This window comes from Macaca thibetana, chromosome 18 (assembly GCF_024542745.1).
Source record: "Macaca thibetana thibetana isolate TM-01 chromosome 18, ASM2454274v1, whole genome shotgun sequence".
Lineage (NCBI taxonomy): Eukaryota > Metazoa > Chordata > Mammalia > Primates > Cercopithecidae > Macaca > Macaca thibetana.
Window position 1 is genome coordinate 1032846 of NC_065595.1, and position 24019 is coordinate 1056864.

The following is a 24019-nucleotide window of genomic DNA, read 5'->3' on the forward strand; positions in this document are numbered from 1 at the left end:
TAATGAAATCAGAGCTTTCTTCTCTAAGGAAAAAAGATCTATACCTAACATGCCAAGTTATGTGAAGCTAAAATTTAAAATTGATTAATGAATCAGATATTCAGTTGAACTTCCTTTTTTCCTAGGATATACTGCTTTTTGGTGGTGTGGTCACAGCAAAAATTAAAATGTTTTCATTTTGCCATATAGTTATGTCACTAAAATTCTTAATCAGACTCTGTATCAAAGTGTACTGGCCACAAAAATTTTAAAGTTGCATTGTATGAATTGTTTAATTCTGTAAATATTTTTGAATTTATATATGTGTATATCTGTCACTAATAAAAATAAAGAAAACATCCTATAATATTGAAGAAAATAAAATGTCACTTCCTGTAATCATGGCAAAGAGCACTACTCAAAGTTATAGATAACAGTATGAAAAACTGTAACTACTTCATTAAGGTGTGATTTACTGCAATAAACTGCATGTTTAAAGTGTACCGTTTTGTTTTGATATATGTGTATACCTGTGATCATCACCACCTCATGATACTGAATATTTCCATTATTCACAAAAGTGCCCCCATTCCCCCTTGCAGCCCACCTATCCCTGCACTGCTAACCTCTATCACCTGCTGATTGTTTGTATGGAATTGTATGTTAATGGAATCATACACCAATATTCTTGCTTGGCTGGATTTTTTGGCTTTCTGTTTTTTCAGACAAATATTTTCTAACATAGTGTTTTGATTCTGTACTTTCTTTTCTACTACCCTTAGCAAAATTAAATCTGCTAGAAAAATATCATTTAGTGTGACTTGCTCCCAAGCTGGCTACTGCCAGTGACCCTAGAATCCTTGGAAGGCTCTTCAGGAGGAGGACCCAGAGGGTGGGGCTTTCGTCCAAGTGTTACAGTCAACCAAAATCCCCTCCAGTCGTTTAAGGACTCATATTATCCGCACTTTAGTTCTGCAGAGATTACTTGAGGATGTATACAAGAAAAAGAAGGACACAAGGAGGAAATATGTAACCATGAAACAGTAGCACTAACCCAGCAATCAGTTCCAATTACATTAGAAAGTCAATAGATTGCAAGAATGTCTCTATGATAAAACTTACCTTAACAAATAGTATGAGAATAATAAGCTAGATGTCAAGTAATAAGATAACAGAACAGATTTATTTCACAACATAAAAAAAAAGAAAAGCAAGTTGAAAACCCTGGGAAGCACAGCAAGGATGGGAAAGGGCTGAGGAGGGAAATGATGACACAGAAGATGCAGGCTGGAGTGAGGCATGACTCTGCTCAGCTCATAACATGAAATAAAAAAATAAAATAAAATAAAGAACCTACTTAACTCTAAAACAATTCCTTAGCCACACATACTAAGTGACATGATTCAACTTCCCTCTCCTAGGTCTCTGTGCATCAGACAGAACTGTAGGAACTATTTCAATAATTATAATACTGTAAATGCAAATTACTTGGCTCTCACCTTTCAATTCCAGCTACTGACAAACATTTAAAAGTGGTTAAAATGATAAATGAATATTGGTGGGCAAACAGCCTCCTGGCACAAGACAAAGCCTATAAATGCATAAATAAAAACATATAAACAGTAAAAGAAAACATATAAATATTTACCTAAATAAAATTTGAAATATTTACATGGCAAAGATATTATAAGGCCAGAAGTTAAGAAACAGATTGGAGAACATATTTGCAACGTGTACTGGGTAAAGTTATGGAGAAACAGACACGCTCATACCCTGATGTTGAAAAGTTAGAATTGTATAACCATTTGGGGACAATATTAAATTTGTGAAAAAATAAAAAAACTAACAAAACAGTTCTTCAGTGAATGGTACTGATGCACCTAACAGCTTTTTTTTCTTTTTAACTTTAACTAAAAAAAAAAAAAACTCCCCCCAAAAATGGTAATCAGATTTTATATGTAAAGCAGGAATTATTTTAAAACTAATTATTTAAAATATAATCATGAGTAGAAATAGTCTAAGCATAAAACCAAAAAGCAGAAACCATTTAAAAAATATTGGTAGGTCACATTATATAAACACACTGAACTTTTATACGGGCAACAGAAACTATAAACGAAAGTATTTAGAAAAATTGGAAAATAAAAAGTTATTAACAAACTTTACATACAAAGAACTTTAAAAACACACAGTAGAAAACTAAGCAGATAACATGAACAGACTTAGAAAATAAAAATATGAGAAATATACTTCCTTAGGTAAGAATTATCTTCAACCTCACACATTAAAATCTAACCAAATGTAAATTTAAATGGGATACCATTGTTACAGTTATCAGATTGGAAAACAGTGAAAGATTAATTGATTAATTAATACACAGTAGATAAGTTGCATAGTCTTCTGAAGAGCATTTTGGCCAAATAACCAAAATTCTTGAAATATGCTTATTTTTTTAATCTAGAATTTCAAAATAACTTTTAAATTCACCAATATCAGGCCAGTTACAGAAGCTATAATTTATCAGAAACTATGCAGCTAATAAAACACTTGCAAGGACACACAATTTCTAACATGAAAGGATGACCCATAGCATATTGTTGAATAAAGATTCTACTGGAAAAAACAGTACTATACAGCATTATCCAACCATGCAAGAACGTGGCTTGGGGAAGGTACTGTCAGAAAGGATTTATACCAAAATGCTCATGAGAGCCACTGCAGACTGGCAGGGGTTTTCTATTTTGTGATTTATGTATTATTTTCAATGCACACGTTACTATCAGAATCAGGACTCAAAACTGACATCCACCTCTTTTTTAAAGGGAAGCCCCCAGAGAGGGCAGGAACATCTAGAGATGGCAGAAGGGCCGGCATTCAGGCTCTCGGCAGGGCGGTCACAAGCCTCCCAGCAGGGAGATCCCCACCAACAGCAATTTCTCAATAAACAAATACAGGTTTGTTTGTTTGTTTTAGTTTAACCATAATTCGAAATGTCACGTAGTTTGTTTCATCCACAAGTAACTTAATATTTTTCATTAAAAATTAATCAAGGGCTTCTACAAGCAATGTTGTGGTAACTAATATGAGACTTGCCCTCCCATGAAAACAACTGGAAAATGGACAATATTTATAAAATATCTATTTTCAGACACTAGAGACAGTGCCCCAGGGAGAAGAGAAACAAAGCCATGTGCCCCACATAAGCCCAGGTAAAGAGACTGACCACTTCACAGGGCAGAAGCCAGGCAGAGGGAGGCAGCTATTCCGAATTTAGGAGACTGAGACCAGAATTCAGGGAAACTGACAGCTAGCATTTGCAAAATACTCAAAAAGGGGCAAGGAAGAAAAAGACTTGCAGAAATATGCAGAGTGTTCTACCTAAGTGTTACTGAATGTGCGCACACACAGCATACAGGGTAAGAGTGTGTCTGGCCAAAGGAGAACCACAGACTTCCAGCCCCAACCACCCACAGAGACTACAGAGTTGGAGAGAGTTGAGTTTTGACTAGTCAGAGTTCAGAGGCACCTGTGAACCAGCAAGGATTTCAGCAGATATCAGAAGGATCCCAGCAGGATCATGCTGTAGCAATCGGATTAATTAGCATTCCAATAAAGGAGCCTCTAGGCCTCTAACAAAGTCTAAGAACAAGCCTTGAAGACATCAAGTTGACCCACAAGTTGCTGAACTAATTTAATAAAGATCAAGACGCTTTAAAGATAGAAATGAAAATCTCAGACATTAAATATAACACTTACATACTCAGCATACAATAAAAAATTACCAGACACGGAAAGAAGCAGGAAAGTATGGGTCTATAACGAGGGCCAAAAAATTTAAATAGAAACATGCCCAAAAGTGACAGAGATAAAGGAGTTAACACACATGGAATTCAGCATTATAAACCATGGAAATAGTCCAATGAAGCTATATACATAGAAGGAAAGAACAGAAAAGGTATTTAAACAAAAATGAGAGAAACATATGGAACATCCAGAGATTACAACACTCGGAATAACAAAATTCACTGGGTGGGCTTAACAGAAGACTAGATACTAAAAAAGATAAATGTTAGTGAATTTAATGACAGAGTAACAGATACTATCGAAATTGAGTTACAGAAGGAAAAAAAAGGCTGAGAAAAAGAGTAAGAGAGCATCAGTGGCATGTGGGAATCTGAGTACTCGATATTCCCACGTCATTGAAGTTCTTACTCTTTTTTGATATGAGTAGTTAGACTAACTTACTTGATATTAGTAGTTAGACTAATTTTGTTGGTCATGTCTCAGAGGGGTTTGGGCAGAAAGATAAGAAAAATAAAGGCTGAAAATCTTGAAACTGGATAAAAACCATGAAACTCCAGATACAAGAAGCCCAACAAACCCAAGTAAGACAAATCAAAACACATCATACTTAAATTCCTGAAAGCCAGTCAGAACAGGAAAGTCTTTCAAAATACCCACAGAAAAAGGCACAGAGGATAAAGAAGTCAGGCTAAGAATGCCTGTAAGCGTCTTTTCAGGACTATGGATGCCATAAGATGAAATAAAAGCTCTGAAAGGCAAAGATAAAAAAGAAAAGACTGTCAAATGAAAACTTCAAGACATCCTTCAAAAGTGAAGGCAAAATAGGCCCCATATGATGGCTCACACCTGTAACCCCTGATTTTGGGAGGCCGAGGTGGGCGGATCATCTGAGGTCAGGAGTTCAAGACCAGCCTGGCCAATATGGTGAAACGCTGTCTCTACTTTAAAAAAAATACAAAATTTAGCCAGGCGTGGTGGTGGCACGTGCCTATAATCCCAGCTACTCGGGAGGCTGAGGCAGGAGAACTGCTTAAACCCGGAAGGCGGAGGCTGCAGTGAGTCGAGATTGCGCCACTGCACTTAAGCCTCTGTGACAGAGTCTCAGTCTGTCTCAAAAAAAAAAAAAGAAAGAAAGAAAGAAAAAGGCAAAATAAAGACAATTTTCAAACAAACAAAAATTGACAGACTTCTGCTAGAAGTCTCTAGCAGACTTCACTACAAGTACTCATTGAAAGAAGTTCTTAGAGCTAAAGGAAATTGGCAGTAAATGGAAACTTGGATCCACACACAGGAAAGAGAAGTTCCAGAACAGGTAAACACATGGGTGAACAGAAAATACTGTTTTCATTTCTTACTATCTTTAAAATGTGCTTGACAACTTTAAACAAAACAAAAACAGTAACGCACTGTGTGGCTAATAATATGCAGAAGTAAGACAGACGACACAAATACAAAGGATGGGAAGGAAGTCATGGACATCTACTGTGCATGACTCTTACACTGTAAGTGACATGGAGAAAGACTGTGATAAGCTAAAAACACACTGGAAACATGATAATGACACAAAACAGAACTAACGCACATAGCTAATTAGCTAACAATGGTAACTAAATGGAAACATAACACACCATCAAAAGATGAAGAAAAGAAAGAAATGGGATAAATCGAACCTAAGGAGTCAAAGGACTGACTTCAGCCCAACCACATTAATGATTACAGTAAATGTACACAATAAAAATGCAGCAATTCTCAGAATAAAAAAAGCAGTACCTACTTTTATTACATTAAGAAACACACTTTAAAATCAAAGAAAAAGATACATAAAACAAAAACTAATGGAAGATATACCATGTAAATGCTAATTTTAAAAAAGCTGGAATTACTATAATAGTAAAGAACAAAATAGATGTCTCAACAAAGAATATTACCGGGAATAATGAAAAAGGGCATATTCAAGAAAACATAATAATTGTGAATGTGTATGAACCCAGTAACAGTGCTTCAACAGAGATAAGGAAACAAGTAACAGAGCCAAAAGGAGAACTCGTTCAATCTACAGAAGGTATGGGATCTTAAAAGTTTTCTTCAGTAATTCAGAGAACGAATGGTAGAAAACAACTATAAAACTTTTTAAACAAGTTTCCATTAGCTTGACCTAATGAACATTTACAGAACATCCAGACAATAGCAGAACAAACATTATTTTTAAGCTCACATGGAATACTGACCCAGAGAGTTCATACGCTGGGCCATATCACAAGTTTCAATACATATAAAAGGACTGAAATAGAACAGAATATGTTCCATGACCATAAGATAATTAAATAACAATAAATTACCAGACATTGGGAAAATCCCCAACTATTTAGCAAATAACAATGTATTTCCAAATAATCAAGGGATGAAAAGAAGAAATCATGAAGGAATTAGAAAATTTTTTTAACTAAATGAAAATGATTTTTTAACTAAATTATTAACTATTGTTAACTAAATAAATCACAATTTGTGTGACATAGGTAAACAATGCTTGGAAACAGGTTTATAGCTCTGAAAGTTTATAAATAGAAAACAATAAGTTATAAAATCAAAGGTCTAACTTCCACCTTACAGAGGAAGAAACAAAAAAAATTATACATAAACTATGTAGAATGAAGGAAATAAAGAGCAGAAATTAATACCACAGAAAATGAACAAACAATAAAGATAATCAATGAAACAAAAAACAAGTTCTTTAAAATGATCGATAAAACAGAGACAAACTACCAATATTGGGAGTGAAAGAAGGAATCCTAAAATGGCTAAAAATAATGGAATATTATGAACTTTATGCCATTAATGTTGTCAACTACATGAAATGAACCAATTCTCTGAAAAACACAAATTTCCAATGAAGAGAAAACCTGATTAACTCTGTACCAAAGAAATTCAATTCACAATCAAGTGCTTTCCCAAAAAGTAATCTCTAGGATCACAGTTCCAAAAGCGAGTTTGTTCAACATTTAAAAAATAAGTAATACCAATTTTATGCCAACTATTTGAAAAATTACAGGAGGCAAAGAGACTCCCAACTTATTATAAGGCCAGCTTACCCCTAGATATCAAACTAAAGACATTAAACAAAGGCAATACAGATCCATATCTTTCATGAACATCAGCACAAAACATCCTTAACAAAATGTCAGCATATCAAATACTGTGACATAATAAAAAGACATGCAGTATGACTACTAGGTGAGGTTTATGCCAGTAACACAAGACTGGTGTAACACATATGAAATCAGTCCACATACCATCATATTAATAGATAAAGGAGAAAATCCGTATGATCATCCCTACAGATGCAGAAAAGCTTTGGAAAAATCTAACACCCATTCATGATAAAACCTCTCAGCAAACTAAGACTAGAAAGAACTTCCTCACCCTGACAGGCACTCCCTGAACAAGCTGCAGCTAGCATTATCCACCAAGGCAGAATGCTTTTGCTCCGAGACTGTCAACAGGACACAACACCAAAGAGGACAAGCAGATGGCAAACAAGCACACGAAACAACGTTCAACACAACCAGCCATCACAGAAACGCAAACTGACACCACAATAGGGTATCACTGCACACATCCGTCAGAATGACTACAATAAAAACTGGTGACAACACTGAAGGCGGCAAGGACACAGAGAAACCAGGTCACTCATCCGGTGCTGGTGACGACAGGCAATGGCACGGCCACTCTGGAAAACTGTTTGGCAGCTCCTTTGAAAGCCACACTGTGTGATCCAGGAACTGCCGCATGCACACACAACCCAGCCCCATCCTCAGGTGAGGAGGTGCTGCTCCCTGACATATGACTTCACGACGTAATAGCTGCCTGGTTGACTCTACCCACCACCAAGCAGGTAAAAGGTAGCTGTCAACAGCCCAGCCTCTCCAATCTGCTCATCTGTTGGTCCAGTAGAACCTACCTTCCCTCATTCACTAACCATGAAAAAATGTAAGTTGTAATAACTCTAAACATATAAATTATGCATAGTATCCTAGAGAATTTAAGTAAACAATCACAGAACACTGAATATTAAAAACCCATGAGAACAAATCATCTGAGTAGCACCTCGCTGCCTGGCTTTGACTGAGAAGCCTGACCCAGAGAAGCAGCTTGGACGATTTTCAAACAGAGCTCCTGACCTGAAGGCTAATGAAGCCCATGTGATGTACAGAGAGAAAATAGAAGAAAGAAAAACACTTTTATGTGCCTAAGTAGGTGAAAATTTAAAACAGGATATTCATTTGTGAGTATCTGGTTTCACTGATTTGAAAGATTCTACACACACGAGCATGTATGTACTTTTTAATTGGCAAACACCAATACAAAATCACAAAGGAGAGGAGCAAACAGCCAAATAAGAAATAAAAATTTCTGGCTGGGTGTGATGGCTCAAACCTGTAATCCCAGCACTTTGAAAGACCAAGGTGAGAGGATTGCTTGAGGCCAGGAAAAGACCAGCCTGGGCAACATAGCAAGACCCCCATCTCTACAAAAAAAAAACTAAGAACTGACTGGGTGTGGTGGTGTGCACCTGTACTCCCATCTACTCAGGAGGCTGTGGAGAGAGCATCACTTGAGCCCAGGAGTTTGTGGCTGCAGTGAGCTATGATCACGTTATTGTATTTCAGTCTGGGCAAAAGAGTGACAACCTGTCACATAAAAAATAAAATAAATTGAAAAAGAAAAAAGACATTAAGAGGAGGAGGCAGAAGAAGGGGAGGGGGGCAAGGAGAGGAAGGAGGGGGAGGAAGGTGAGCAGAAGGAGAAAGAAAACCTAAGTGTCGAGGAAAATTTACAATTACCTAAAACTGATTATGTGCTAAGACATCACAGAAATTATTTTGGCATAATTCTTCAATGAACCTTCATGAGGAATAAAGAAATTATAAAACAAATTCTCAATGCATTTAATAAATTAGCTGGTATAAACAGAAATATGTGTGAAACCTAGAAACTACCACTAAAGATAAAAGGATGGAGTAGTCTTGATGCTGCTCACCCCCAGAGCCGGCAGCCGTTGCGTGCAGCTCACTGCCACCTTCAGCTTCCAGTCAGTTTCACCATCTAGTTGATCAGTTCGAATAAAACACGAACCTTGGAAGTAGAAAATAAAAATTTACCACTCTTGAATTGTGTTACAGAAGGTTTTTCCTCAGCTACAAGTGCCATCAAAGAGTAATTCCAGGGCACAGTAGGACAAATAAATAACAACCTAGATATTCCCAGGAACAAAAATCCTTAAAAACCTTTATTTTACACAATGTTCCTTGATTCACAAAACAAGTTTCATGAAAAGATGTAGGCCATTACATTCTTTTAAATCACTCATTTCCTATTTGCTGCTCTTGCCTATTAGGTTTAATATTAATCAGTCTTCTATTTTAGAAAAACTGCACTGATCATTTCTACTTTCAATGTATGTTCTGATAATAACAAAATAACAAACACACAAAAATATCCAAGAGTGTATGGTATTATCTTGCTAATAAAATATCAGATTTACCATCATAAAAAATGTTCAATCATAAAAGCACAACTACAATGCTAAGACCAAGGTAATTGTTACCATATGCCCACAGGCCTATCCAGTTTCAAACGTGCTAAGATATTCTATAAAGAAAATCCATTACTCTGGCCATGCTATCATCCCACTTCTCAGAGACTATTCTAACGATGGAATAGCAAAAGCACAAAATGACATACACACAAAGCCGCTCCCTGCAGCATTATTTATAGTAACAGAAGACTGTTGTGAAACAAAGGGGAACAAACAGGACTAGCTGAATAAAACAGGGCACATACGGCAATAGAGAGAGAGAAGAAAGTAAAGCAAACAAGATGACCTCGATACACTGACATGGAAAGATCTCTAGGATATAGACTGTGAAATGAAGAAAGCAAGGTGCTGGACATTATATATAGAAAAATACATTATAGTTAAGAACAAGGGAGGGAGGAGAGAGAATTTGTGTATGTCCATACATATCTCTATGCATGTATAACTATATACATACATGTTCATCTTTGTGTGGATATGTATCTATGTGTGTATCTGTGTGTGTGCATGTATATGTGAGTGTGCATGCATGGCTAACTTGTGTGTGTGCAAGCATATCTGTGTGCACACATGCATGTGTATATATGTATTTGTGTGTGCTTGCGTGTATGTTTGTGTACATGCGTATCTGTGTATAATATGCATGTATAACTGTGAACAAGCACCTGAGGATCTGTGTGTTTCTCTGTGTGTGCATACTGGTGTGTGAACATATCTGTGCACACGTGTACCTATGTATGCATGCAAGCATATCTGTGTGAGGGATGTGAGGGCATGCAAATCTGTGTTTCTATGTGTGCTCCTCTATCTGTGAGTGTATTTGTATGCATGCAAATGCTTCTGTGTGTGTGCACATATATCTGTGTGTGCATGTATGTGTGTATAATACCTATAGAGGGAGGAAGGGAACAGGAATAGATGCTAAGACTTCTGAATGTATCTTATACTGTTCACTTTAAAATCAGATACATTTTATATAATTAAAAAGCCAAATTACAGCAAACTTTTAAAAAACTCCTAAAAAATAAAAAGCGTATAAAACATAATTCACAGTTTAATCACAGTGAGAATTCATCCAGGTGACTTCTGAGGTTTCAGAATTTTTTTTTTTTTTTTTTTTTTTTTTTTGGGACAGAGTCTAGCTCTGTCGCCAGGCTGGAGTGCAGTGGCGCGATCTCGGCTCACTGCAACCTCCACTTCCCGGATTCAAGCGATTCTCCTGCCTCAGCCTTCCAAGTAGCTGGGACTACAGGTGCGTGCCACCACGCCCAGCTAAGTTTTTGTATTTTTAGTAGAGACGGGTTTTCACCATGTTGGCCAGGATGGTCTCGATCTCTTGACCTCGTGATCCACCCGCCACAGCCTCCCAAAGTGCTGGGATTACAGGTGTGAGTCACCGCGCCCGGCCTGGTGGAGAACGTTATACTGGGAAGATCGGTTGATAGCACCTGTATCTATTCATCACTAAAAGACAGACATGCAGACATCTGCCTACAGTTACAAACAGGACTACACAGAAGCACTGCTGTAGTATTCTTTCACCAAAAAAATGAAAAGCTAAAAGAAAACTGAAAATGAGTATGGCCAACCCTTTAGATCCACCTACCAGTTAACAAAAATACAAGAAATAAAGAAATGTATTAATAATATAGTTGTTTTGTGTATGCACTCACACAAATCTAGAATATCAGATATTCTCTATGTCCAATAACCCTGTTTTTTCAACAAATAAAAAAACAAAGATAAGGAATTGTTGTAGATAAAAACAGATTTGAGAGATACCTGTAACAAATGCAAGAGAAGGGCCTTCGCATCCTGACTAGAACAGATCAACTGTAAGAAGAGGTGTGTGAGACAATCAGAAACCGGGAGACTCACCAAGTGTTGATCTAAGAAATTCTTGTTCAATAGTTTATGGTATGATAATGGAATTGTGGTTGTAATTTGTAAATGCTGAATTTGTTAATGCAATCAAATTATACACAGGACTTTATCCAAATGAGAAATACGGATGAAACAAGTCTGGTTATTTAAAGAGAAGTTTTCCAGGGGACAATGGTGATGCAGCAGTCCATTACACTATGGCTTCATGCAGTGAAAATTCCTATAATAAAGTTTAAGATCCAATTTAAAAAATAGAAAATGAATAAAAACTTTAAGGGAATTTTATTTCCAGAAGGATAGAGCAGATGTACTCTTTCCTATTCTTCCTAAATAAAGCAAAAAAATGCTGAACATTAAATTTTTTAACATGATGATGATTCTAGAAAAGCAGGAAAAGTGCAGTCCAGCTCAAGTCCTCGGGTATCAAGAAAGGACAGTGGTGATTTCCTGTTTTCATCTTGCCCTTTTTATCTCAGACTAGCAACTGAAGAACCTGGTCACCCATAAATGCCAACAGGTCTTTACTTCATGACTATCATAGTCCCATGAAGATTTGCTTTAAAGATACAGGCAAGATTATTCTAAAATGTGTATAGAAAGGCAAAATTGTTTAAAAGAGCTAAAAGTTGTTTAGAAGAGCTAAAAAAAGTGGGCGGGGGGTAAAGGAAGAAAAACTGGGAGAAATCAGCCCACCAGATTATAAGACTTTTCAGACAGCTGCAGTAACCAAGATTGTTTGATACTGGAGAAGGAACAGAAACACAGATCAATGGAACAAAATAAAGAACCCAGAGAGAGTCCCCCCAACATCCAAGTATGGCAACTAATTTTGATGCATTCACCAAAGTAATTTATGGAGAATAGAATCTTCACTATAAATGACGCTAGAGCATTTGGATATACATAGCCCAACAACCCCAAAGCCTTGACCTAAACCTTACATCTTATACAGTAATTAACTCAAAATAGATCACAGATCTCAACGTAAAACTTTTCGGACAAAAAAAAAGCCACCACAAGAAGAAATCCGCAGGGCATATGGCTGGAAGATGAGTTCCTAAACAGGACATCAAACGCATAACCCATTAAAAAAAATCAATTGGACTTTGATAAAATTAAATACTTTGAATATGTAAAGATCTTTGCAGAAGATGAAAAGACAAACTACAAACTAGTAGAAAATATTTGTAAGCTGCGTATCTGACCAAAGGACGCCTACGTAGAATATATAAGGAACTCTCAATATCAATAGTTAAAAAAAAAATCCAATTAGAAAATGGGCCAAAGACATGAAGAGACGCTTTCCTAGAGTCCTGAGGATGGCAAACACGCAGCAAGAACGTGCTTGACGTCACAGCCACAACGGAGCGGCACGTGCAAACCACGAGGAAGCACCGCTACACATACCACCAAACATCGGCCAGATATGGCAAAACTAGATGTCCCAGGCATTGCTGGTGGGAATGTAAAACAAAAACGTAACTCTGGAAAAGGGTTAGTCAGTCTTAAAATAAGCATATAATTACCATAAAAACCAGCAACCCCACTCCTGGACATCAATCTGGAGAAATAAAAACTTATGTCCACAAAAAAGCTGTACATAATTGTTCAAAGCAGTTTTATTTATAACAAAAACCTGTAAACAACAAAAAACTCCAACCAACAATGATGAATGGTTTAAAACATGCTGTGGTACATCCATCCATGAAATCCTAGTTAGCAGCAAAAAAGGAACAAACTGTTGACTTATACAACAACTTGGATGGATCTCAAGGGTGTTGTGCTAAGTAGAAAAAGAATCTCTAGGCCAGGTGCAGTGGCTCATGCCTGTAATCACAGCACTTTGGGATGCCAAGGCAGATCACGAGGTCAGGAGCTCGAGACCAGCCTGAACCAGCCTGGTGAAACCCCGTCTCTACTAAAAATATAAAAATTAGCCGGGTGTGGGGGCATGCACCTGTAATCCCAGCTACTCAGGAGGCTGAGGCAGGAGAATCGCTTGAACCCAGGAGGCAGAAGTTGCAGTAAGCTGAGATCGCGCCATAGCCCTCCAGCCTGGGTGACAGAGTGAGACTCTGTCTCAAAAAAAAAAAAGAGTCTCTGAAGGTCATGAATGGTTTATTTCATTTATATAACATTCCAGAAATGACAAATGTATAGAAATGGAGAACAAATTCATGGTTACCCAGGGTGAAGGTTGCTGGAAGCAGAGGGATGGCTGAGCCCACAGGGCTAGTGTGAGGGAGATCCTCAGGGTGGTGCAACAGTTCTGCACCTTGACTGCATTGGTGGTGACAGGAACCCACACCCAAGATGAAATAACACAGCCTTACGTGCACACACTGTACCAGTGTCAACATCCTGGTCTGATATTCTACTACAGGTAAGTTGTCAACCACTGGAGGAATCTGGGTGAAGGGGACACACAGGGTCTCCCTGTACTATCTCTGCAACTTCCCAGGAGTCATTAATTATTTCAATGTAAAACATATTTTTTAAAAAGGTGTTGTTCACTCTAGGAGTAAGTTTTAAATGGCAAATTAAAGCTCTCAATTTAGGTTGCTAATACAACTGCAATCTATCTTTCCTATTAATATGTAGCTATATAACTCAATTATACTGGCATAAAAATATTCACATTTGACAAGTGAATTGCTTCATAACACCCTTTCTCAAACATGAACAGTCTTAAATTTTGGAAATGAACAAAATTTCAACAGTGCTAATATACTACAATGGTACTGAAGCAACAATCAGATTTAAATAATATGTAGATTTTTTAAAATAGATTTTTAATAAAAAAGCCCTATGAAGTTTCAAATATTTCAAATATACTTTCAAATCTTGAATTTTAATTCTGTTTTTAAGTAACAAAGTTACTTAACATTATAGGGAGAAGGTTGCATCAGTTAGACTAAACGAAATATGCTTATTGGCAAAGAATCTTTCATGTACAACTTGAGAAAATCTAGAAAGATTCTGAAGCATACCATGTATAGCTGCACAGCACAGCCACGGCAAAAACAAGAAACCAGGGAAGAAAATGGTTTTTCCTCCAAGTTTTGAAAGCCAAGATTCAGGCAATAAGTACTATGTGTTCTAGTGACTACAACTTAACAGACTGAATAAATTCGGGGTCACAATCAGGTAAGGTCTAGTTTTCAGAACTCAGTATTATACTGGCTAATGCTTATAATCAAGCAGCTCAGCAGACCAACTAATCTGACATGCAGGAGAGAGACCTCTGACACTACACTGGACCAGAAGGGGGTCTTCACACACCAGCCTTTCCAGCAACTGATAGAAATGTTTAAACTCAAAAACGACAATTCCAACACAATCTAAAATTTGATTCCAGAAACCTAAAAAATATGTTAAGATGCTTTCCCAAACAAATTCTACAGAATGGCATAAAAATCATGTTATAAACCCAGAGATTAAAAATCTGTTTTAAAAACACATTTAGATTAAATAAATATCAACCTAAAAGTATGACTCAAACATCTGGTGTTTGCAATAAAGAGATAAATAAAGCAAGTAACTGGACTTAACCTCGAAGTATTGCACTACAGGAAGCACACTGTAACACCTATTTCAACACCTACAGAGGAGGAGACTCATCTCAGTTGTTCTTGGCTCCCACTGCCATTCTAGGAGAATATCAGTGTTTGCTCCCATTCATCAATTTCATTCAGAATCACACGAGGAATCGATGCCACCCAGGCCCAGGGTGGCTCTGGGGAGTTTCTGACATGAGCTTGTGCTCATCCGACAGAGCCAGTGCATGAAAGTTACTGGCCGGTTGTAGCTCCTCCCTACCTTGGCAGCCAAGGTCAGCCATAACAGAGCTCCTGGCCTTTCTCTCTGTCCAGAGCAAGAGAGTCTGAGCTCAGTCAGCTTGCAAGTGATTACCAGAGCAAAACGGAAGCATTAAATAAAAGGTTCTTTACACAGTAACAGTAATGACAGTATGACTTTAAGTACTGGGGAGTCGTAAGGCAATTTTGTAACTTTGCTGGAAGTCATAAGATAACTTTGTAATTTACTGTTAGAAGGAAAAAATAGGTGAACGGCCTTTCAAAGTTCCTCACTGCTTAGAGGTCGCAGCCATGTAGCAAACAGCCTAAAACTTCTGATTGTGGTCATTTCTAAGTCATTCAGCATTCAGGAAACATTTTTCCCACAGAAATGACTAAGCTTTTACAGATCTAATAAAGTCCGATGAAGATCACCTAATGCATAAAGCAGCTGAAATACTATGATACAGTGGTCAAAATAATTCAAAATGGCTAAACTAATACTATTAAGTACTCATAACAACAAATATATAACTAAATAATGGTTAAGAAAAGGTATGTTAAGGAAAGGTTTACTTTTATCTTGAAGAAAGTAAACGAAGACTCGATGAAGATTTTACAGGAAATGTCCAGAAACACTCCGTGGGAACGCCGAGTCCAGAAACTCTGGGTGAAGACGCGTGACTTTCACACAGTCCAGCACAGGTGACACACAGCATATGCTCTCACATATTTCACCAGTATTTACTGAACACCTACTATACTGAAAGCATTACTCTGGCTACCAAGTTTCCTACTGACCTTAACAGTGTTAGGTGACAGTCTAACAAGTAAAGACAGGCAAACAAATGTGAAAGAGAAAATAAGAGGTTCTAGAAGGACCTATTAATAGTATGGGGTTGATCATACAAATAGCCCAGCCTCAAAAATCACCAAGAGAACTCACTGTTCACCATTTGGAAGACAGGGAAAGTCCCATTCCAGAGACAGGTGGAAGCCCCTGAGGGACCTGTCATGGGAAAACGCCTCCACCGCACAGGAAGTAGGTGACCAACAGCCTGTATCAGGTCTTCTCAAAGTCTCAACGCGGCAGGACGCTGCCTCCGCAAATATGTTGCCTCTGCAAGCATAATGCTCTTTTCTGTCAGGAACCTCAAAGGCCAATCAAGATCAGAGAGAACAGCGGGGCGGAGAGGAGGAGAGAGAAGGACAGGGAAAATGTGGCAAGGAGAAGAATGAGGCATGGGAGAGATTTAATTCAAGCACACACACTGGGGGCTTGGCTCATTTAGAAAATACCTCCCAAAGACTGTCAGGGGAGAAACAGACATAGCACTCCAAATTAAGGAAGGAGTCATGGAGTTTATTCCATACTGTACTCCAAACTTGCCCACAGCTACCCCTTCTTCGAAAAATGTGTGGAGTTATACATGTCTACTGGAAAGTCACTTCTTTCTCCCCCAAAAAGGGGAAGGTTACTAAAATTCACTAAGCGTCTACTCATGAGATGCCAGGCATGGCCTATATACAGTATCTGATGTCCTGTGAGACAGAAGGAAAAACTGTCCCTATTTTAGCCTCAGAGGTAAAGTACCCCAAGGTCTCCCAAGTGAGTGAAGAGTGCCACGATTAGGTCCATCTAACTCCAAACCCGTTATACAAGAACACATAGCTCAGTCCCCCACCTCAGCACTTCAACCAAGAGTTGACTTACTGAACAGCTGCAACTGCAATATACAAATGTCAAAACAAAAAACAAAAAAACAAAAAATAAAACTACACTTGGGTTGTTTGTTGTTTCAGTCATCTGTTTATTTTTATATTCACTGGGCTGAACTACTACTAGGAAATCCATCCCCCTGCAGGATGCAGCCATGGGCCCCCTGCTCAGACTCTGCAGTCGCCGGGCTGAACTACCATGGCAAAGTCTCCTTCTCTTTTTCTTGGCTTTCCGGAGGTTGCTCCTGGCTCCATGTAAACCACTTTCTGATCAATGTGATGGCAGCAGCGGCCCCTCTGGAGTGGCGGCTGCGAAGACGCCAGCTGTAGTGAGGGAGGCGTGCCCAGGGCTGCACGCTCCCCGGAGCTGGCAGGATCTCCATCCCCTTCCGAGTTGGCAGGTATGCATGTGCTCGGGGCAGTGCTGACATGCCCGGCACTCTGCTGGCTCGGCCCCCTCCAGACTTTGGTCACCAACAAGCGTGGGAGAGTGGCTCCGGGCAGGCCTGCAGGCACCCCTTGGGACAAACAGCCTGGGAGCCATACATGGCATGTTGATGGTGGGAGTCAGACAAGTTCCTGGGCAAAAACAGGCAGGTCCCCTATGAAACCCCACCTTCAAGCCAGGAACAATCTGAAGCCTGGGGTCCGGGCTGCCAGTTCCCAGTGAAGTCCACTGCCAGGAGTGCAGACTTCATTGATGACCATACAGCCAATCAGATAGTGCTGTTCCCAGGCCCGCCATGGCTGTCCATGGACCAATCAGCACGCATCTCCTCCTTTCTGAATCCATAAAAAAGGCCAGTTTCAGCCAGACTCACTCAGAAACTGGGACTACCAGCTGTGGGAAGGAGCTACCCACTCCAGGTCCGCTCTACGCTGGGGGCTGCACACTCCACGAGCCAACCTGCCTGCAGAGAGAAACTACCCACTCCAGGTCCCCTCTCCGCTGGGGGATGCACACTCAACGGGACAACCTGCCTGCTGATAGGAGCTACCTACTCCGGGTGTCCTCTCCACTAAGAGCTGCAATCATCCGGACGACCTGCCTGTGGAGTGGAGCTACCCACTTAGGGTCTCCTGAGAGCTGCACTGTGGCTCAATAAAGCACCTATTTGCTTTGCTTACCCTCCTGTTGTCCATATACCTTGTTCTTCCTGGATGCGGGACAAGAACTTAGGACCAGCTGAATGGTGGGAATGAAAGAGCTGTAACACAAACAGGGCTGAAACACGCCCTGCCACTCGCCATATTGCAAGCAATGAGAAGGACAGAAGAGCTGTGGCCCTTCAGAGAACCCAGACCTAACAGCTCACTGAGCCAGGGCTGTGACATCCTCTTTGGGGCTCTGTGGTTCTTAGTGTCTCCAAGCCTCCTGGGGCCACGTTTCCTGGTGCCCGCAGTGGAAGCCGCTTACAGAGCGCCTGGTTCAGCAATAGCCTCACACACAGCCAGCACCTGGAGCTGCCTGCCCTACCACAGTCGGTATGCCTGGCTGTGAGCAGTGGCCAGACCCCACGCTCGCTCACACACCTCTTGCCGCTCTGTTCCTGGCTTGCCCTCAGCAGGCGTGGGATCCGGGCCGGCAGCACAAACTGAACGAAGTCTGCTGGGCCAAGTAGGCAGAATGAGCCCAGCAGGCCTGAGCAAAACTCAGACAAAGGCGCCACGGGACATAGAGGTTTCTGGCTGGAAAAGTGACACCCCAAAGATCCTGTGACAAGAGGTGGTGCTCAGGCTGGCTTAGCTAGTTGGACTTCCACGCTTCATCACTGGCTGTATGTGGCTTGGAGACCTCTCACAATTCAGGGAGTTCGTGACTTTGCCCGTGTTCAGTCAGGGATGGGTGGATGGGTGGCTTGAAGGTGTTCTCCATTGACTCCTGAGACCATCACCTTGGGTGTGCAAACCATCTTCCAGACTGACACGGATGCCTGTGATGTCACGTGTAAGCTCAGCATTGTAGGACTCACCTTGGGGACAGAGGACCATGTATCATTTGGCCAGCTCAGAGGTTGTGGGTAAGCCCCTTGGATTGGTGAGCTCTCACATCATGGAGGGCTGTTCATCACCCAGGGAGTCCTTCCACATTTGCCCCGAGTCCCACTGCAGCTGCTTCTGAGAGCACCTAGCACATGTACACAGCCTCCCGGCCCCAGGATAGGTTGGATCCAGTACTCTCCAAGAAGCTGGGTTGCTGTTTCTGCCCTCTGAAATGGTGACCACCAAGCTCTCCAGTGTTCTCAACGACATCCTCAGAAATGAACTCTGCCAGGCTATTTTTCAGACAAACTCTGTAGGTAAAGCTGCAGACATCTCAGTCCTTAGGACCTGTCTCTCACCCTGAGCACTCAGAGTCCTTAGGACCTGTCTCTCACTCTGGAGCACGGCATTGGACTTGGGGACAGGACAGCAGCCAGCTCTACCAGGAGTGACACTCAGGTCATCAAGTGGACACTGGGGATGGGGCTGTGGTGTAGCCCCTCCAGCACTGTCAGCTCTGCCTTACAAGCTGCTGGGGCGAGGACTCACTGGGGTAGAATGCTCAGGAGCCCAGGTAGAGTCTAGAATCTAGTCCACTTTAGGTTACTTTATGTTAGTGCCCTAGGCCAAGCCTGTCAGGAATTGGGCTTCTGCCAAATGAGTCTGGGGAAAATAAGAGCCACGGCCAGGCCTTCCTGGGTGGGGCTACAGCCGTAGCCTGGGAAACGCAGAAGACAGAGCCCCTGACTTTTTGGCTGCACAGGCTTAGAGTAGAGCTTCCTGCACACACAGCTGGGTAGAGACGAAGATAACAGGCCATGGCTCAATTTCTGCAGACTCAATCTGTTCTCACTGAGAAAGAAGGTCTCTGAAAAATATTAAAACAAGTATTCCTAAAGGTAAATAACTGAACAATCATGGTTAATTTTAGAGATTCTCTTCAATGGATGAAAAGCCCTCCATAGTTTTTCAACTAGGGACAATTTACATTTGGCAACTTATAGAGACACTGTTGTTTTTCACAACTGGAAAGGAAGTTAGGGGAATGCTACTGGCTTCTGGTAGAATGAGGACAAGAATATTCTCAACACTCAACAGTGCAGAAGACAGACCCGCCCACCACAGCAAAGACATATTGGGCCCAAAGCACCAATAGTGCTAGATAGAGCTGAGAATGCCTGCTCTGGAGGCTTCCATCCCAAAGCTGGCATAGCTGAGAAGGCAGAGTCAGACAGTCAGAAGCTGATCACCAGCCCTGTAACTGACTACTCAATGCCCTTGAATTTCAAGTAACTTGACTTGTTAGACCTCAGTTGTTGTTTTTTTTTTTTTTTATCTGTATAAGACTTACCCTGAAGTTATGTTGTAAAATTTCATGGAAAATACGTGAAAGCCTGTCATGAGTGTCGTATACTGGGAACTCGTATCATGGTAGCTGCTTGTTTCTCAAATTTGGAGAAATCATTAGATTATGTAAGAACAGATCTTCACATAGCTTAGTCCAGCCTACCCTTTCCACAGAACATTCTACAACTGAAATGTCCATGCAAATCCACATCCACAACACCCTCCTTTCCCCCCGACCGCCGAACCTCCTAGAGTATTTCCGCCTGCTACTGAGTATTCTTGAGGTCTCTTACTCTACACAAGTATTAAATATTTTTTCTCTCCCAGCTGATACATTTTCAACTAATTGTAGCCTCCAGCAACTCAGTGCCTAAAAGTGCCCTATCTATGTAATCACCCCACCAATTTTATTTTTAATCCTTTTAACTACCCTGTACTATGGGAATTATCATTGTTAAAATGGAATCTGAGAAATACAGAGACATTAACCCACTTGTCTGAGGCACAAAAAGATCAAGAGCCATGAAAAGATTCTCCAGTTATCGGCGTTATCAATTAAAGTTACATCTGAGACAATGTCATCTGATTACAGGGCACAGTGGCTCACGCCTGTAACCCCAACACTTTAGGAGGCCAAGACATGAGAATGGCTTGGGCCCAGAAGTGCAAGACCAGCTTGGGCAACGTGGCAAAACCCCATCTCTACAAAAAACAAAAAATTAGTGGGGCATGGTGCATGGTGGCGAGCACCTGTAGTCCCAGCTACTCGGGAAACTGAGGTGGAAGGATCACTTGAGCCCAGGAGTTCGAGACTGCAGTGAGCTATGATTAAGCCACAGCACTCCAGCCTGGGTGACAGAGTGAGACTTTCTCTCTCTCTCTCTCTCTCTCTCTCTGTGTGTGTGTATAAAATAAAATATTAAAACGAGTATTCCTAAAGGTAAATAACTGAACAATTAAGGTTAATTTTAAAGATTTTAGAGACATATACTTATACACGTGTATACACACACACACACACACGGATATATTTAAATAAACCGTGTTATGGATCTGTCAAAAGAATTATAAAAAAAATATTGCACAAGCTCGCTGTTTTCAGCTAAGAAGCAGTACATCAAAGTTTGCAGCGCATATTACTTCAAAGTTACGGTATTTTTTTCTAGATTGAATTTTCCCCTTTATGTATGTGTGAATATTCTGATATAAAATATAAAAGTAACATGAAATGGACTGGATTCTAGACTCTATCTGACACATAAAGAAAAGATAAGTGAGAATCTCCGGAGTCTCATAAATTTCCCGCATTCTGTGTTTCTAAAAGTGAAATAAATGTCTAAATTTCTGTAAACTTATTAAACACTGAAAAAATAGCTGCCTTTGTTTAAAGAAAAAAGACATGCCTCATATTAAATCATATGCTATTTTTTAAACTTAGAAGAAAAATGACATGTTATTACTTTTACTCAAGTTAAGTACAGTTAAAAATACTAACCTTGCAGTAACTGATGTGATTTAAAGAGAGAAAGAATGAACTCTAGCAAATCAGAAGTATGGCCAGCTTGACTTGTTCCACAAGAACTGCATCTAATAATTTTTTTAACAGAAAGCACTCGCTACAACTGATGCCAGTTAAGGCTCAGCAAAAAACATGTTATTAAATTGGTCTGCTTATATCCTATTACAGACTGCTTATGAATACTTGATTTTATTTTATACAATTGACAAGAGTCGACAGGAAAGGACAGGCTTAATGACAATTAAATTAAGATCAACTTGTGTATGTGTCACACAGGAGGATGCATCAAGTGTGCTGAAGAAACTGATGGGACATCATCGGAGCACGAGTCTGTCATATCGCACAAGTCACCCTGTAATATTAGCAGACTTCCTACAACAGCTCACAAATCCAATAGCTCTGAAAGAGATGGGCCAACAAAAGAAAGATAGGCATTGACTTTGCATTTATAACACCAGATCGTCTGCCATTAAACTTAATTTTTAAATCATTTATATGATTTAATGACTCAGCCTGAAATTTTCAAGCTGGTAGCAAGATGAATAGCACTGCAGAGATCATGTGGATGAGTACAGTGTCATTTAACCACCCCCCGTCCCACTAACAAGTGACAGCTGAGGTACTATAATATGTCCCAAACACTTAAAGTATAATGTCATCACTTAGGAGACAAGTGAAAAAGATATTGGCATTTATAAGAGATTGATGAAATTAGTTCTAAAGCATTAATTTCTCTTAATACCACTAAAAGAACTGTGTGCACTCTGGAGATATTTGATCTGAATTAAGAAAGTGATGAAGCAATTGATTAATTGGAATTTAAGCCATCAGTCACCAGATCCATCAACAGCTTCATTTACATTCTAAACAATCAGCTCACAGTCCAACAGATTACTCTGTGTTAATACACAGTCAATATGATGCCATAAGCAACCTGCCATGCTGTACTGACAAGCACCCAGCTGCCAGTGTTCAAGCTGGGATACACTGCATATATTAACACTTAGGACTTCTATCATATCTAAGATTTAAAATGTTCTTATTATAATAAACAATGTATTATCAGATTTTTTTCAAACCAAAACTAAAAAGCAATAAAATAGTATTAAAAGTGTTAGCAGATAGATACAAAACTTCAGTACATTTGTAGTCTACTGAAAACAAGTAGGCAATAAGAAAACTTTAATTACTTAAAAATCACACAAACAGAATTTCTAAAGCTAAGAATTCTTGAAAGCAATATTATAACACAAATTTTTTATTTTTATTTTATTTTATTTTATTTATTTATTATTATTTTTTTTTTTTTAATTTTTTTCTGAGATGGAGTCTCGCTCTGTCACCCAGGCTGGAGTGCAGTGGCGCGATCTAGGCTCACTGCAAGCTCTGCCTCCTGGGTTCACGCCATTCTCCAGCCTCAGCCTCCCAAGTAGCTGGGACTACAGGCGCCTGCCACTGCATCCGGCTAATTTTTTGTATTTTTAGTAGAGACGGGGTTTCACTCTGTTCGCCAGGATGGTCTCGATCTTCTGACCTCGTTATCCGCCTGTCTCGGCCTCCCAAAGTGTTGGAATTACAGGTGTGAGCCACCGCGCCCGGCCCTAACTTCTTAATATCTGCATTTGAGTAGCTACTATTTTAACAATTTTAATTTGACAGAAAAAATAAAACTGAGGATGAAAATAGAAGCATAGGTTAAAACAAACTACGGCAGGGTCTTAACTTGAACCCATCAATAATCTTCCAGGGACATGTAAACAATAAAAAATCTAGTGTACGTGTGCACTGTATACATTTTTCTGAGGAAAGAGGTGATAATTCTTAAGATTCTCAAAGGGATCCACGACATTCAAAATATTAAATATCACTCCACTACAAAGAGTGATTCTCCCTACAACGTGGAATGTAAGACAAAATTAGAGAGAAATGTTTTAAAACATCATCAATTTGAAAGTGTTATTTATCCAAGGTTAACACAACAGAGTATCTCATTTGAGTAATGTTCTAATACTCCATTTATGTTTTTCTGTCTTACTATGGCTTAAAAATGATGCAGTGAAAAGATTTTTAAGAGGCTGAGGAAGAATTTCCAAAATTGCTATTAGTGGTTGGGCTCAGTGGTTTACACCTATAATCCCAGCACTTTGGGAAGCCGAGGCAGGTGGATCGCTTGAGGTCAGGAGTACAAGACCAGCCTGGTCAATGTGGTAAAACCCCATCTCTACTAAAAATACAAAAATCAGCCAGGCATGGTGGCATGCCTGGAGTCCTACCTACTCAAGAGGCTGAGGCATGAGAATCGCTGGAACCCGGGAGGCGGAGGTTGCAGTGAGCCAAGATCGCACCACTGCACTCCAGCCTGGAGCCTGGGTGACAAAGCAAGACCTCCTC

The 24019-nt window shown here is 39.8% G+C and overlaps 1 protein-coding gene across 2 annotated transcripts in view; it reads right to left on the reverse strand.

Moving 5' to 3' along the window:
* ATP9B (ATPase phospholipid transporting 9B (putative)) overlaps positions 1-24019 on the reverse strand; it is a 295408-nt gene that overhangs the window by 186721 nt on the left and 84668 nt on the right. For both annotated transcript variants that reach the window (XM_050768237.1, XM_050768236.1), the window contains exon 8: positions 8822-8916. In XM_050768237.1, the coding sequence (XP_050624194.1) occupies positions 8822-8916 (95 nt within the window). The remainder of the gene's footprint in view (positions 1-8821; positions 8917-24019) is intronic.